Below are 14,771 nucleotides of genomic sequence, written 5' to 3'. Positions count from 1 at the left end.
TTTTATTTTCCTCTATTTATTTATTTTTGAACCATTGTCTCAATGGGAAAATATAAGAATGTATACACTAAGTAACTAATTAAAACACATCATTTACATTACCTGATTAAATTTAGTGTCTTATACATTTAGAATCAAAACTAGCATGAGAAAATATATAATACATATTATACTAGACCCAATGTGTAAACATACGTAATTCATATATATTAGACCTATGTTCAAATCCGACCCAACCCAACCTAAAACGAAGTTGATTGAGGGTTGAAGGAACCCTCACCCGAACTTATGCAGGTCGGATGAGGTCTCGCTCCAAACCCTATCTATGTGCGCCCCTTACCTCATATTATAGACATAACACCTTTTTAAAAAAAAAGCGGAAGGGGATGGAGAGACCTCTATGAGATACCTACCACTCACATGAGTATTATATGAGTTATTGTTGTCCTCTATTATAAGTATAACTACATGTCTAATATCTGCAATAATTATATATATATATATACCACACATATAGATGTATATTATAGTTATTTGGGGCGTCGGTTGACAATTTATATGTGAAATGAGAATAAAAATCCCTTTTTCTTTTGTTTTTGTTGAATTTTGCGATGACGGAATTCAAATTCATCCATGCCTCATATTTTCATTATATAGACTACAGAATAACTCATGCTGGTCAAAATGGTGAGAATTAATAGGAGATTGATGAATTTCGCTTCAAAAAATAATTTTACCCTTTGTTCAAAATAAGTAACTCTTTGGTATGAGAGACATTTTATACCCCTCAAAAGTGAGGAAGAGTAAGGACTGTTGTTATTTTCTAATAGCAGGCCTAACCCAATTTCATGAGAACTTAGGGATCGTTAGGGGTCACAACTCGAGAGCCCCTCATTCCTTTTTCAGAAATGAATAAGATAAAAACTAATACATTAGGTCCTCTTACAGAAAACCCAATTTGCGTACGTCCCTTCCCATAGTCAATTGCTCCCTATCCCTGTGATATAAATTCACCGTGAACAAGGGTCCTAAAGTTTTCTTTCTTACATGCCATTCAGCTTCCATATTCAGCTTCTACTGGTCATTTCATGTGAAAACACAAATTCTTAACTCCTCTGTCCTGGTACTTTGGAAGAGTAACCCTCTAAAGATGAAGACAAAAGAGCATACCTGCATGTCGGTGTAACACTTGCCACTTCTTGCTCTCACCTTGATATACAGGGCTAGGGGCTAGGGCTTTCGGCTTCGATCATCATTTATGCCAACAGCTTTATTGCATTTTCAAACTTGCAAAGAAACCCGGACTCTCAATCGAGGTTCTCCGAGATCAATCTTCCTTCATTGCTAAGTTTTTTCCAGATTATTTGCAGATATTACATATACATTGGATGCAATATTGCAGTAAGATTCAAATAATTTCCTTACCTAAGATAATGGGAATACAAAAGAATCAAGGGACAAAAACAATGGTAAGCAACAATGAAGAAATTATGACACTTTAACTCCACTGGGCCTTTTTCCTTCCATAGCATCTTTCTTATGACGACATTCAGCACAGAGGAAAGGCCCTTGCCAGGGTTTTGAGCTCATGGAGAAGATGGAGCCTGCATGGACTGAGATGCCTTCACTTGGAGCAAGGTCAACCTGGCATACAGCACACATGAAGAGACCAGATGTTGACTGTGCTGCATTGTCATCATTTCCCAGTCTGTGAAAGATCAAGCATTGGGAAAAAAAAATCCTCAGTTGAAATTTTGAAACACCAACTTGATTGAAAAACATAAGGGTAAGAAACGTGAACTCTATACAGGAAATTTGTTCAAGATAGACATAAAAGGTATCTAGAATTGCAACAAAATACATATGTAACATCTATCAAAGCACGACTAATATTTTTCGATGCAAAAGGAATTACAACATAAATGCTTTCCAACTACCACATTTTTTTCAAGGGCTGCAGGTGAGTGGAGAGGGTGCCAACCCATATTCATTTCGGATGCAGAAGGGTACTCTGATGACTTCAAGAGATGAGTTATTATGTAAAGAAGTTTCAATGACTCACTTCAAAGCATCCAAACTGTTATGGTATATGCCAATATGTCATCAAGATCATCATGGCAAGAAAACCAAAAGGCAATACCAGATTCCAGACACTTATTTCAGGATGTAATTATGCTTCAACAAGTCCCTTTACCACATTCTAATAATCAGTGGACGGAGTAAGGTAATGGGTTTTACTAAAGGACCAAGCGATCCACACAGCTAGGGGTAGTGCCTCTTCGAAATAGAGCAAAGCAAATTAACAAATCAAGCAACAAAAATAGATAAAAAGAACAAAAAAATACTAAGGTCTCTTGCATTATGAAAGTTTCAAATAGCAATAGAAAGTCGGAATTTATAACTCGAGAACTTTTTAATATCAAATGCTCAAACCCCAAAAACGAAAAAGCACAATCTAATTTAAAAACAACTGTATATCAGATGCTTCATCATGGGACAAACTGCAAATAATTCCCAAACAGTCTTTTAAGAATATTCTTCTCACCATTACATCTCTTATCTCTCCTTTCATGACATGGAAGCCAGTTATTTGTTTTTGTCCATTTATAAGCATCTTAAGTAAAAGGATTAAATTTTACAACAGAAAAACAATAACAAGGAACATTTGACCAATACATGCTGAAAAGGGCAGCACTAACCTCTCAGCAAGCATTGCTGAACCTTCTTCAAACAGTTCTTCCACTATGCCGACAGCAGAAAGCTTCTTTGATAGTTTATTGGCAGAATCACGAGATCTCTTCCTGAATAATAAGGCTCTCAGTTTGTTCTGCTTCTTGGGGGGAGTTGAAGGCTGTACTGAATTTTCAGGAGGAATTATGTCAACAATTATGCAAGTAGTATCATCCTTAAGCCCCCTTGTCCTTAGTGCCTCCTATAAAATGATCAAAGCAATCCAATAAAATTATACAGCCATAAAAGCCTACTACGTACAGGTTATTCTGTGCCATGCATAATTCACAGAGGACTTAGGTAGGAGATATAGTACCAGAAAAACAATATAGTTACCTTGACAACTTGTCTAGCAGCAAGTTCAGCTGGCAAGCCACGGCAAGATTTTGCAGCCATTTCCGATGATAGGGCATCCCAGATGCCATCAGAAGCAAGTATAAGCCTCCCACCTGCATTTGATAGCTTTTGTAGCGAATGGAGAATGTTAGAGTTCATGCTGACCACATCACCAGCAGTGTACAGCCCAAATCCAGGGGCTTCCAGAATCAAGCCACAGAGAAAATACAATTGACATACAAAGAATAATGTATATATCAATTGAGTTCCACAATAAGACAGTTACCTTCACTTGTTTAACATGTGGTACAGGAACAATAAACTCTCCTACATCCATATCTCCAATTGACCTTGAAAGGCATAAACCTCCTGGCCAACAACGAAGGGGACCAATCTGCAAAGTAAAAGCAAAAAGTGTTACATACTATTTTATCTAAAAGAAAATGAAAAAAAAAAAAACTCTCAAATAGAGGCCAGCAGAGACAGAAGTATTTGTCACTAGGAAAAAGATCATATCTAAAAACACCGAACCTCTGCACCACCAAAAATACTAAGCCTTCCAACTTCACCTCCACTAGCAGTAACACGTTCTCTCCTGCAATTAAAGAACTATTCAGTTTATCCATGAATTATAGTACCATAACTCCCACGCACGATGGTCCCGCAATCGAGGCGGGGTCGGGAAGGGCAAGATTACCTCCGCATTTCGGAGAAGATGGTTCTAGGAATTGAACCCATGACCTTAATGCTGCAGCAAAACAACTTTACCACTAGGCCAAGGGTTCGTCATCATCTACATATAATAATAATAAAATAATAAAAGCCAGCAAAGTCTTATGAAAGAGACAAGCGGACTTACTCCTCCACATTTTCTTCAAGTCTATGATCAACAGTTAAGGTAGAGACAGCTCTCCCTTGAGTATCTAAAATACAACGTGAGTCCCCAACAGAAGCAACAGTCACTGTCCATCCATCTACTATAACAAATGTAGCAGTTGTCCCGGATGTTTCTCCTGGAGTCAATGGTAGAGTGTGTTAGTACATATTAATTGGTAAAAACAACACTGCAATAGCAAAACTCATCATAAGAGAGAACATATTCCATGCCTCCGCTTTGAAATTCCTTATCAGTTTTCACAAACCCAGCAACCAATGCCCGAGGCAAAGCATGAAGCCATTCCTCTCGCCCAAGTCCATGAGGAATCGCTCCCAACACGTGATTCAACAAATTCTCCCTAGTAAAAATTGCCGCAGCATTTCCATTATGCCCATCAAAGATCTGGAATTTCAGATATATTATTGACTCTCTTACAGACCTATAAATAAATAGAAGATAGATAGATACAAGGCGAAATCTGGTATACAATATTACATGAAAACAATACAAACTAATATTACACCCATTATCAGAAACAAATTAAGCAGATAATAGCTGGTTGTCATGTTTGAGGACTCATCTGAATAAATTGAACATAACAAATGCGCTCAAAACCTAAAAGCCCTGATGACATCCAGTGCATCGACATGAATGAGAAACAAATTTTTGCCAAGTTCCAATCAAGAGCTGCCATAAGCATGAAGATAGTATGACAGATTTACCACTCAAACTCTTCAATTATACCAATTTAAATGGCCTATAAAACCTCAAATTCTAATGATACATGCATAGAAGTAAGGAGGGCAGCAATCTAAGGAAAAGAGCACCAATACGTACAATTTAACTTGAAAGTTCAATTACACAATAATTCAACAATCCAGTTCACTGCACCAGAACTCCTAAATGGCAACCATTATGTGTACGCAACTAATAATAGGGAAAATAGTAGAATATCAACTGAGAGAATTACCGCAAATACAGAAAATGCTGATGATGGGTTCCCAGGCACTCGATGGCAATCTGTCTTAACCATGAAATAATCCTCTCCTTTCCTGGACTGAGCAGCATGCCCATATCTCACTGTTGGCTTCTCCATCTTTTCAATCTTCATCTCTCTGCTGATCAATGCAGCTAAGGGTACAAGATTCTCATGATTGCGCCTTCCTTCCCTGGATGCCATTTCTAACACTTATCTGTCTCAGCCTCTGGCTCAGCACAGCTAAATCACGAAACCCTTGGTGTCAAAAGCAATATCATCACAGAAGACTCCATATCCCTCCAACTCAATGAAACAGCAAAATTCTTAGTATTTGCTATAGCTAATAAAATCACAAAACCTCTGCCTCTTTCAGGCCTCTTTGCAAGAGGATAATGAATTTTCTATTCAAACAAAAGATGCAGCTTCTATCCGTATCAACCGTGATATTCTCCACTTGATCTGCAGTGACTTTAGCACTATATGAGCAAAGATATTCAACACATCGAAAAAATACTAAGCTAAACCAAATTAATATGGCTAAGCGAACTAGTAAAAACTATGTTGAAGAACTACGAAAGCAACCAATGCTTCGTTCTGTAGCTAAAATTTCATATAATACACAACTTCCAGCTTGAATACCGGAATTGATTTTCCATTATCAGGAACAACGAACACAAGGCAAAAGTACTCTCTCCAGATTTTTTTCCCAGCAACCAAAAAGTTAAACAGGAAAAAAAAAAAAAAAACAAGAGAGACATGGAGGAACGTGAATTACCAGGAGGAATGTCCGGCCACGTTAGGCGCAGAATCAAAAAGCAGAAGCGGATCTGACTGCGACACCAAGCAAAGCAAGTTGAGCAAAATTGAAGAATCTTAAGAGAAAAGATATATCTACGCGTAAACCAAACGCGTATTTGGTGACGACAAGTGAACTGTAAACTCCATCGCTACAACAAACCCCCCAATTTTAAACGAACGCAATTCAGATTCACCGCCTCAAGATTTTCCCCGGACTATAATTAAAAAAATAATTAAATACTAGCACAACTTTCTCTTTTTTGAGAGAGAAGTAAAGGGGAACGCTGGAAAGTGACTTTGCTTATTATAAAGCAATCTATCAGTTAAAAGTGGGTGGTTGTTCGATTAAATCCACTAATCAGTAATGATTCGTAAAATTCGTAAATCTGCGTTTGGTAACCCAACCAACAGATCATTTGAGGAGAGGGGGAATGGGGACCGTACGCAACGCAATTGAGGGGGTGAAGTAAAACAGCAGAGATAAATGCAGAAGAGGTTATGCGGGAGTGTGACACGTGTACGGGAGATGGTAACAATGGTTGCGGTGCATGTGTTTCTGTGATGGCAATGATGTGTGCAGTGGAGTAGACACATCAGGTATATCTGTCCCTGCAATCAACTTGTACTGATTTTGTGGCTTGCATTGTAGTGGTCCCTTCGTCGTATTCGCTGTATTGATGGACCACCAAATTGAGAACTTGCATCTGTTCTTGTTTTTAAACGTTTTGATTAATTTAGTACTCAAATAGGTCAATTTTTTTTTTTGTAATTGATGAAGATAATACTTTCGTTTTCCTAATTAATGGTGATAGTAACATTCCTTCTCGTAACATAAGATGAGAATAGGAGTAATAACAATCGATTGGGTTAGACATGTGTGCCCAAAGTTCGATTGTAACTGTAAACGTAATTATCTATGGTATTTCAAAAAACTCTCCTCACAACCTAAGATGAGAATCAGGAGTAACACAGTGGTGGCTAACCCTCCATAATAAAGGTACATGGTGTAGTGTAAAAAAAAAATCATCGGGGCTTTCTTGACCGAGTATATTGTGCCCCAACTCAATTAATTATAACATCAGGCTCAAACGTCCACTATCCACATATCAAAACATGACTCATTGATTAGGCCAACGACCCAACATGGACACATGATTAACTCAACATCTCAACCAAATCTTCACTACACGTTAGCCCTCAACCCAAGACAATGAATCTTTGATAGCCCGTCTCACTATCTACCAAGTCATGTCAAGTATCGTCCACTCGACCAGATCCTCTATGCTAGAGGATATGTATAATCTCCTCTAGCAATATTTGACAAGTGTTCATCCAATTGATAGCTTTATTCTAGGTAGTTTTTTGAGATCCTTAATAGAACACGTCTCCAGTAACCTCGAGACTCGCACCAATCTCGTCACTGACACAGTCGTCATTTCATGAATATCCCAAAGTCTTATTTCTAGTTACACCTGAAATCTGACATAAGTCTTATCACCATATCTCAATCAAGATTCACTCTCGAGGGAACCAGGAGATAATCATTGTAAGGTGTTAATAACTTGATATGAAGATTTAAACTTTGATTAGTGGTAAAAAAAAAGGGTCTTTCACAAAGTCGTACACTTTTATTTTGCACAATTTCTTCGTCATTTAAAAATAATTCAATAAATGTGAATAACATGCCAAACTTCTGAACATTTGAAAAAAAGTGATCCGACATATATTGGAATAAGTCTTGAGCCAAGTGCTCCAATACTAAAACCTGCACACAGCATGTGATAGTCCACAGCTTTGCCAGTTCAATTACAGTAGAATAGATAGGCTTGTAGTCTCAGAGGAGGAGGAGGATATTTAAATTGAAAAGTTAAGAACACAGATTACCCACTTGGTACTCTCCAAGTGATGATGTATAATATTTTTGTTGTTGTTAGTTTTTGAATTGGGGATAACTCTAGAGACAACGTTCAATTGATGCTTATGCAGAAAGATAAGGCTGTCCTGATAGAACCCAACCCATATTGGGATTTGAAAATGACTTGAGAGACATCTCTCCAACAACAGCAGCATCACAGTTTTATCACCCATATTTGTAGTAATTGTTGCATCAGACAACAACAATGTTGTTTGTTGTTTGTTGTTAGTACTTTTTTAATTTAACTCTTTACTGTCAGTGGGGGTCCTTGTAATGGTGATGATGAGTAGTTGAGTACAGCTGACTGAGCTGAGAGCGATCCAATTTTGTTTTTTCATGGGTAAGGCCCAATTATCATCATTTATATATCAATGGGCTCCTTACAGGCCCATTACAGCTAAGGCTCACAAAGCAAGACGAAATCAGCTGAGGTGACGTCATCATCAGCTTCCCAAAGTACACACAATAAACAAACCTGCCGAGACATTGACGAAGACGAGGGAGCTTTCCCTTCACTTTTTAACAATAAACTATTTGGACAAAAAAAAAAAATAAACAATAAACTATTTGCGCAGGCAGACCCTCGCACTTTTTTTCTTTTTTTTTTTCTTCCAAATTTTGAATGGAAATTCATACTCCTTCGATTTTTGATTCCAAACTATAATTCATCACAGAAATTCTCCTTTCTTTTCAAAGCAGTTTCTGTTTCGCTACTTTCTTACACGTTGCACACAGTCTCTCGAACGCTTCAAACACGATAACCCAGAAAACCAAGAACAAGCGTCGGTCAATGTAACTGTATCTTATTGTATTTATAGATCTGCGATGGGGTTGGCCTTTGGTGTTGTAGAGGTTTTGGAATTGTAGAGGAATAATGAGTGAAGCTACGGAATCATCCCATGGTCGGAGTTCTAGGGAATTATTCTGCCACGCGGGCGCCGGCGCAGCTGCAGGTTTACTCAATTTTTGTTGTTAAATTTGTCATTGCATTTCCTCAAAATTGCAGTATCCAGGGTTTATTCGCAATTCAACCAATGACGGGAACCTCAGGAAATTTTGGGAAGAAACGAGGGATTTTGTAGCTCATTTCATGTCGATTAATTGTTGCATTTCATGCAAAGGCAAATTCTTGGTACTCTCTGTTAGTTGTGATAATCACTGAGTTGATGTAACTTGCAGGTGCGATTGCGGCGACTTTTACGTGCCCATTGGATGTGATAAAGACGAGGCTACAAGTCCATGGCTTACCTGAAGCTCCGGACTCTGGTCGCAGAGGTATGCCTAAATCTTTGCGCCCAAGCATGCTGACTTAAACTAATTGTTTCTATATCATCAATTATAGTGTGCCTATTGGAAAGGAGTATTTCTGTAGAGTTCCTTCTTGAAGAGTTTAGATGGAATGGAACCATTGCCAGATGGCTTCTAGGAATATTGAACCCCATTGATGATTATTTGTTTAACTTTGCAGTTTTAGAATGACTTAAGTTGTACTTTCTTAGAGATGAAGCATATAATGCCATGAATAGTAGTTCCATCAAAGGAGCATTAATCAACTGATCCCCATGTCTGTGATATGGATGATCTGGATTGGGAGGAAGAGGAACAATGGAGTCTTCAATAACAACGAATCCTCCCCCTTTTTCTGTTTCAAACGTGAAATTTCCAATGATAAATCTTTTCTTTACACATTGATGAGCTGCTTTCTACATTGTCTACCTTCAGGTAGTATCATTATCTCGAGCCTACAGAACATAGTAAGGACTGAAGGCTTCAGGGGAATGTATCGTGGACTCTCTCCAACGTTATTAGCGCTCCTTCCGAACTGGGCAGTGAGTGTTACTTTATATTATTTTTTGTTATCACCTTGTCATTTGTTTGCCACATGTTTATTTGTCTGAATAATGCAATTAGCGTGTTTATGATGCTATCAATGGTGCTAAAAAGTGTAGAGTTCCATAAAGCTGCACTTAAATGCGATATCCCGAGCCTATATGATGCATTCAAGAAAACTTTCCTCTCCCTTTCTGTAACTCCAAATTCTTTTGTACACTCCCCTCAGGGAAAAGAGCTAACTGCTGTGGGAGAGTCGACTTCTCTCTCGCTTACATTCACGGGAGACCTACCAAATCGATAGTTGCTACTTATTTTTTTACTATATTGTCTAAAGCCAATTTGCTTGTCAAAGTTCTCAGGGAGTCACAGTGGTCTAGCTCCTTGAGTGTCTACTTCACCTGTATTTTGACTGGAGGGAATTTTCATGCTATGAACTGTGATGTTATCAACTAATCATGTTGAAAATTTTTATTATGCAAGCACACCATTCTCCCTCTTCCTCGGGAAAATATAAGGAATAAGACAATATCTTTTGACAATGTAATTGATTGAACTCGTTTTAAGAAGTTAATTTGATTCCATCGCCTAGATTTTTTTTTGAGTTGGTTAGTACAAACTATCTTGTATCTCTGCAGAATCCAAAATCCTATATTTACTTTTTATAGTACTGTCAGTGACGAAGGTGCTCATTTCATTTTTAGGTGTATTTTGCTGTCTATGAGCAACTAAAAGGCCTACTTTCACATGGTTGGTTTTTTTCCCATGATTGCTAGCTGCTTCATGGCCTTTGATCATCTCTGTCACATGAAGATAGATAGTTGATCCTTTTTGGTGGGTTGGGTTATAAACTTTTCATGTCATATTGCAGGTGATGGCAATGGTCAACTCACAATTGGTGCTAATATGGTAGCTGCTGCAGGGGCTGGAGCTGCAACTTCTATTGTAACAAATCCATTATGGGTTGTAAAGACCAGACTGCAAGTAAGCATAATGTCCTGACATCCTTCATTTGGTTGTGTCGTGATACATTGCAATCTTCCTGACTTTAATATTGCTTATGGTGACCTGATATATTTTTTTTACCCTTGACGCTCTAATCTGGACATCGATTTGTATTCTGCATCGCTAGACGCAAGGGATGAGGCTGGGTGTGGTTCCTTACAAAGGTATATTTTCTGCTTTGAGAAGAATTGCACACGAGGAAGGCATACGAGGACTCTATAGGTCAGTTTCGAGTAGTTCCTTAAAATGGGAATTTGGATCTAGTTTCTTGGGGGATCCAATTTTAACATCCAAATAATCATTTTAATGGTGGATGCATTAGCTAGATGTGTCCTCTTTCTGCTGCAACTGGCTGATTGATCTCATATGTTAATTACATCTTTATTTTTGGGTCATTAGTGTCTCTAAATACGGTGTTTGTCTGAAACAGTGGCATTCTTCCTTCATTGGCTGGGGTAAGCCATGTTACAATTCAGTTTCCTGCATATGAGAAGATCAAATCTTATATGGCCAAGATGGGTAATGTTTCTTACAATCTATCTTTCGCTATTCTGTTGTAAATATACCATTGGTGCTAATCATGATTATATAATTTTCTCAGAGAATACCACTGTCGATAATCTGAGTCCTGGAGATGTCGCAATTGCTTCCTCTGTAGCCAAAGTACTTGCATCTTTGTTGACATACCCACACGAGGTATTTTAGTCCTCCCTTCCCCCACCTCACCTTTGTCTGTGTGTGAATTTGTCTGTGTTTCTGGCCAAAATCTCATCCTACATCATCAAAATGTTAAATATCATATCCCTAGGTTGTGCGTTCAAGACTTCAAGAGCAAGGATATGTCAGACATCATGATGCTCACTATGCTGGGGTTGTTGACTGCATTAAGAAGGTGTTCCGTAAGGAAGGTTTTCCTGGCTTTTACCGTGGTTGTGCAACTAATCTGTTGAGAACAACTCCCTCTGCCGCTATTACATTTACTAGTTATGAGATGATACATAGGTTTCTGGGTCGTATTATACTACGAGATACGAAGCATTCAAATCCCCAGCCTGAAGCTGATGGCCTTGCGAAGCCTCAGCAGGAAAACGTTTGCACTAAGGAGGGGAACAACACTGTTTTGCCGCAATCACAAACTCAATCAAGTAATATAACCCACCCAATCTCTCTTGGAAGCAAAGAAGGGCTATCTCCAGGAAATTGATTGGTTATTGTTCTTATTTCCTTCCATTAATTTATTTTGGCCCATCTCCCAATTATATGGGATAATTTTCCATAAAGTAGAATTATGATTCTCCAATGTTATAGCTAATAAAGGTGTGTGTATCATCTTCTTGAATATGATTCTTTTTGCCTTACTGCCCACCGATACTGGTGATGGTTCTTTGCATGTAAGAATTACTAGCCTGGTATGAATGATAGATACAGGGAACCTGCAACATCACCTTTTGCGGTGGACCAGGGAACCTCAGTTACTGGTGGTCTGTATGACTGATACATTCAGACATAAAAGACAAGCCCTTTGAGTAGCTTTGTGAGAAAATAAAGCGTGATGCAAAGTGCAAGATAGGAGGAGTATATCCAGTTATCCACCATTTCTATCCAAATCTTCGTGCAAGAATAATAATATCCACCCACTACATTTCAAAGTTCATACCTTTTTCTGAAGGACACTTTCAAGAATAATATCCATCCAATTATTTGATTCATCTTTAATTTTGTTGGTGGCTCACTGGCTCTAACAATGATGGATGCATGCTGGATTATGCTTTTCCGTCATTGGTCATGATCACTTTAATGCAGCTGATAGGATCAAAACGAAGGCCACATGAAGAGTTTGTGGTTGTATTCAAGCTCTCAAGTTCTTTTGGTTTTCAACAAAACCTATTGACTTACAAAAAGGAGGCCACAAGAAGCATTCGCTACCAAAATAAACCAATTGGGTCATGGAGAGGAATCACAATTGGGTTTCATTGGCATGGCTGAGGCTACACGGGCTGGGACACCTGTGACACTCTCATGGGATAATTCATCTCCTTTATGTTGGTAACGTGATAATTTTTAGCTCTAGTGGTTGCAAGTAGGGGCAGCGATCTACGATATCTCTAGCAAAATATGAGTGCTAGTGTACACGGTTAACTCTACCAATTAAGTCTGCAATTTTCATTGGCAAAAGTGGCTCATCAGGATCAGGCACACAACTTCACAGATATATACATAGGACCATCAGATTTCTTTGATTAAAGCTAGTGGTTTGAGAAAATTCAGCACCTTTCAACCCGAGGAAGACCAGAACAATAGTTGGAGAAGAAATGCTCAACGGTTGGAAAACCATCTAGGCTGATCGCTTGGTCAAATGAGCCGCTCCAAAGGTATCTCATACAGCGTTCACTAGTTATACTTTCACTTATCGCAATGGTGGCTAACCCGAGCAAAAACCCTCAAGTTAAGAACTCAAGGATGCAAAAAGTTGATCATGAACTCAACCGTAAAAATCATAAGGTGCCAAAAGCAATTTCCATTTCAAATCGAAAACAACGATAAATTTTTTTAGCCAAATAAAAGCCGATATGTGGAACACAGAGATCTTCAAATAACTTAGGAACTTGAGTTAAATGCTTCAAGGTAGAAACCCGAGTATCCATAAAGTAAAGTAGGAACTGGAGCGAAAATCACAAGTAAAGAACTCAATGATGCATGAAGTCAATCATGAACTCAACCGTAAAAGCAGTAAGACGCCATGAGCAATTTCCATTTCAAATCAAAAACAACGATAACATTTTTTAGCCAAATAAAAGCCGATAGGTGGAACACAAGAGAACATCAAATAACTTAGGAACTTGAGTTAAATGCTGCAACGTAGAAACCTGACTATCCATCAAGTAAACTAGTAACCCGCACAAGAACTCGCAAGCAAAGATCTCAGGGATGCGTGAAGGTAATTATGAACTCAACCGTAAAAGCCATAAGGTGCCATATTAAACATCTTGAGAACTTGGGTTAAATACCACAAAGTAAAACCCAAATAATCTATCAAGTATCCGAGTAACGTGAGTAAAAACCTGCAATCAAGAATTCAAGAATACCCGACATCAATTATGAACTCAACCGTAAATGATCCCCCGTTTGCAAGGTATAAACACGAGTATGCCGAAAAAACATCATCATCATCATTTAGACTCATCTTCATATGTTTGGCAAAATTTTACGCAAGCAAAGATCTCAGGGACGCTTGAAGGTAATTATGAACTCAACTGTAAAAGTCGTAAGATGCCATATTAAACAACTTGGAAACTTGGGTTAAATGCCACAAAGTAAAACCCAAATAATCCATCAAGTATCCGAGTAACGTGAGTAAAAACCCGCAAGCAAGAATTCAAGAATGCCCGACATCAATTATGAACTCAACAGTAAATGATCCCCATTTGCAAGGTATAAACACGAGTATGCCGAAAAAACATCATCATCATCATCATTTAGACTCATCTTCATATATTTGAAGAATGTCGATGGAGTGGGAATGAATGTCTTGAATAGGGTTTGGCCGTTAGAGAATGAATTGATGGGAATGGTGAAAAAAAGAAGAAGAAGAAGCTATCATATCATCAGTGCTACATCCGCTTATCCCGGTTTCAATTTTCAAACCAGAAATATGAGTCTATATAATTCATGCTTAGACAAGATAAGTCTCAAATCTCTATTTTGGGCCAATAGAAGATATATGGGCTCAAAATTAAGTTCAAAGATTCCAAAGTTTCGGTAATGTTTTTAAAATATTAAAAAAAAAGGAAATGAAGGAGCATGATACGACATATAAATATCCTCTTAGCGATGTCCACAACCGATCCGTAATTGAGGAATTGATCCAAACCATGATTATTCGGTTTTCGAATTCGGTTATGATTGTAGGACATTTTCTGATATTTTTTCAATTTTGCTTTTTTTGATCCGATTTCGGATATAATTGAAAAAACCAAAAACTTAAAGGTTAGGCCCAAATACCCTAGGTTTAGGCCCAACCCAACCCAAACAGTCCTTGCCTAATAAACTGAAATTACATTTATTGTTGATTTTATGCAATTTATCATTATACAGAATCGTGGTTATCGTTAATTATGTTAATTTGTGGTTTAATATTGTGATATTTTTGTTTACCTATCATACGGATCATGCAATTATTTAGGAAGTTTTGGAAGAAACACACACCATAACTATTCGTTCCTGTGCTTGGTCACCATGTTGGCTATTGCAAGTTTTGATGCCACCTGCCACCACTGCTATTTGGGAAAACGATGGGGCGT

General features: G+C 38.1%; 2 protein-coding genes across 4 annotated transcripts; one reads left to right on the top strand and one right to left on the bottom strand.

The window, feature by feature from the left end:
- Positions 1 to 1,287: 1,287 nt before the first annotated feature.
- Positions 1,288 to 6,274, bottom strand: LOC120002885 (probable protein phosphatase 2C 15). 3 transcript variants are annotated; one of them, XM_038851744.1, is made up of 9 exons: positions 5,698 to 6,274; positions 4,914 to 5,390; positions 4,174 to 4,345; positions 3,926 to 4,079; positions 3,598 to 3,661; positions 3,353 to 3,460; positions 3,067 to 3,192; positions 2,700 to 2,932; positions 1,288 to 1,708 (listed from the first exon to the last, which is right to left on the bottom strand). In XM_038851744.1, exons 2-9 carry the CDS (start codon positions 5,121 to 5,123, stop codon positions 1,489 to 1,491), a joined length of 1,287 nt encoding a protein of 428 aa, XP_038707672.1. In that variant the 5' UTR covers positions 5,124 to 5,390; positions 5,698 to 6,274; the 3' UTR covers positions 1,288 to 1,488. The 3 variants fall into 3 exon arrangements, with proteins under 3 accessions (XP_038707672.1, XP_038707670.1, XP_038707671.1); XM_038851742.1 differs by having other exon boundaries at positions 4,914 to 5,381; XM_038851743.1 differs by lacking the exon at positions 5,698 to 6,274 and having other exon boundaries at positions 4,914 to 5,650.
- Positions 6,275 to 8,202: 1,928 nt separating this feature from the next.
- On the top strand, positions 8,203 to 11,836 carry LOC120001479 (nicotinamide adenine dinucleotide transporter 1, chloroplastic-like). Its single transcript, XM_038849836.1, has 9 exons — positions 8,203 to 8,588; positions 8,815 to 8,910; positions 9,358 to 9,464; positions 10,170 to 10,215; positions 10,337 to 10,449; positions 10,598 to 10,692; positions 10,901 to 10,989; positions 11,072 to 11,166; positions 11,279 to 11,836. The coding sequence occupies exons 1-9, from the start codon at positions 8,510 to 8,512 to the stop codon at positions 11,672 to 11,674; spliced, it is 1,116 nt and encodes a 371-aa protein (XP_038705764.1). The 5' UTR covers positions 8,203 to 8,509; the 3' UTR covers positions 11,675 to 11,836.
- Positions 11,837 to 14,771: the final 2,935 nt, after the last annotated feature.

Source organism: Tripterygium wilfordii, chromosome 7 (assembly GCF_013401445.1).
Source record: "Tripterygium wilfordii isolate XIE 37 chromosome 7, ASM1340144v1, whole genome shotgun sequence".
Taxonomy (NCBI): domain Eukaryota; kingdom Viridiplantae; phylum Streptophyta; class Magnoliopsida; order Celastrales; family Celastraceae; genus Tripterygium; species Tripterygium wilfordii.
Note: the sequence above shows the minus strand (reverse complement) of the source record. Positions and strands in the feature narration are given on the sequence as shown.

Bases quoted from the DNA above. Each gene is read 5' to 3' on its own strand.
- LOC120002885 (XM_038851744.1), bottom strand. From the start codon at position 5,123: ATGGCATCCAGGGAAGGAAGGCGCAATCATGAGAATCTTGTACCCTTA. The intron at 3,662-3,925 runs GTAAGTCCGCTT...CTTTAATTGCAG, and splicing joins CTTGAAGAAAATGTGGAGGA to GAGAGAACGTGTTACTGCTA. The intron at 1,709-2,699 runs GTTAGTGCTGCC...GATCTTTCACAG, and splicing joins TCAGCAATGCTTGCTGAGAG to ACTGGGAAATGATGACAATG.
- LOC120001479 (XM_038849836.1), top strand. From the start codon at position 8,510: ATGAGTGAAGCTACGGAATCATCCCATGGTCGGAGTTCTAGGGAATTA. The intron at 10,216-10,336 runs GTTGGTTTTTTT...GTCATATTGCAG, and splicing joins AAAAGGCCTACTTTCACATG to GTGATGGCAATGGTCAACTC. The intron at 10,693-10,900 runs GTCAGTTTCGAG...TGTCTGAAACAG, and splicing joins GGCATACGAGGACTCTATAG to TGGCATTCTTCCTTCATTGG.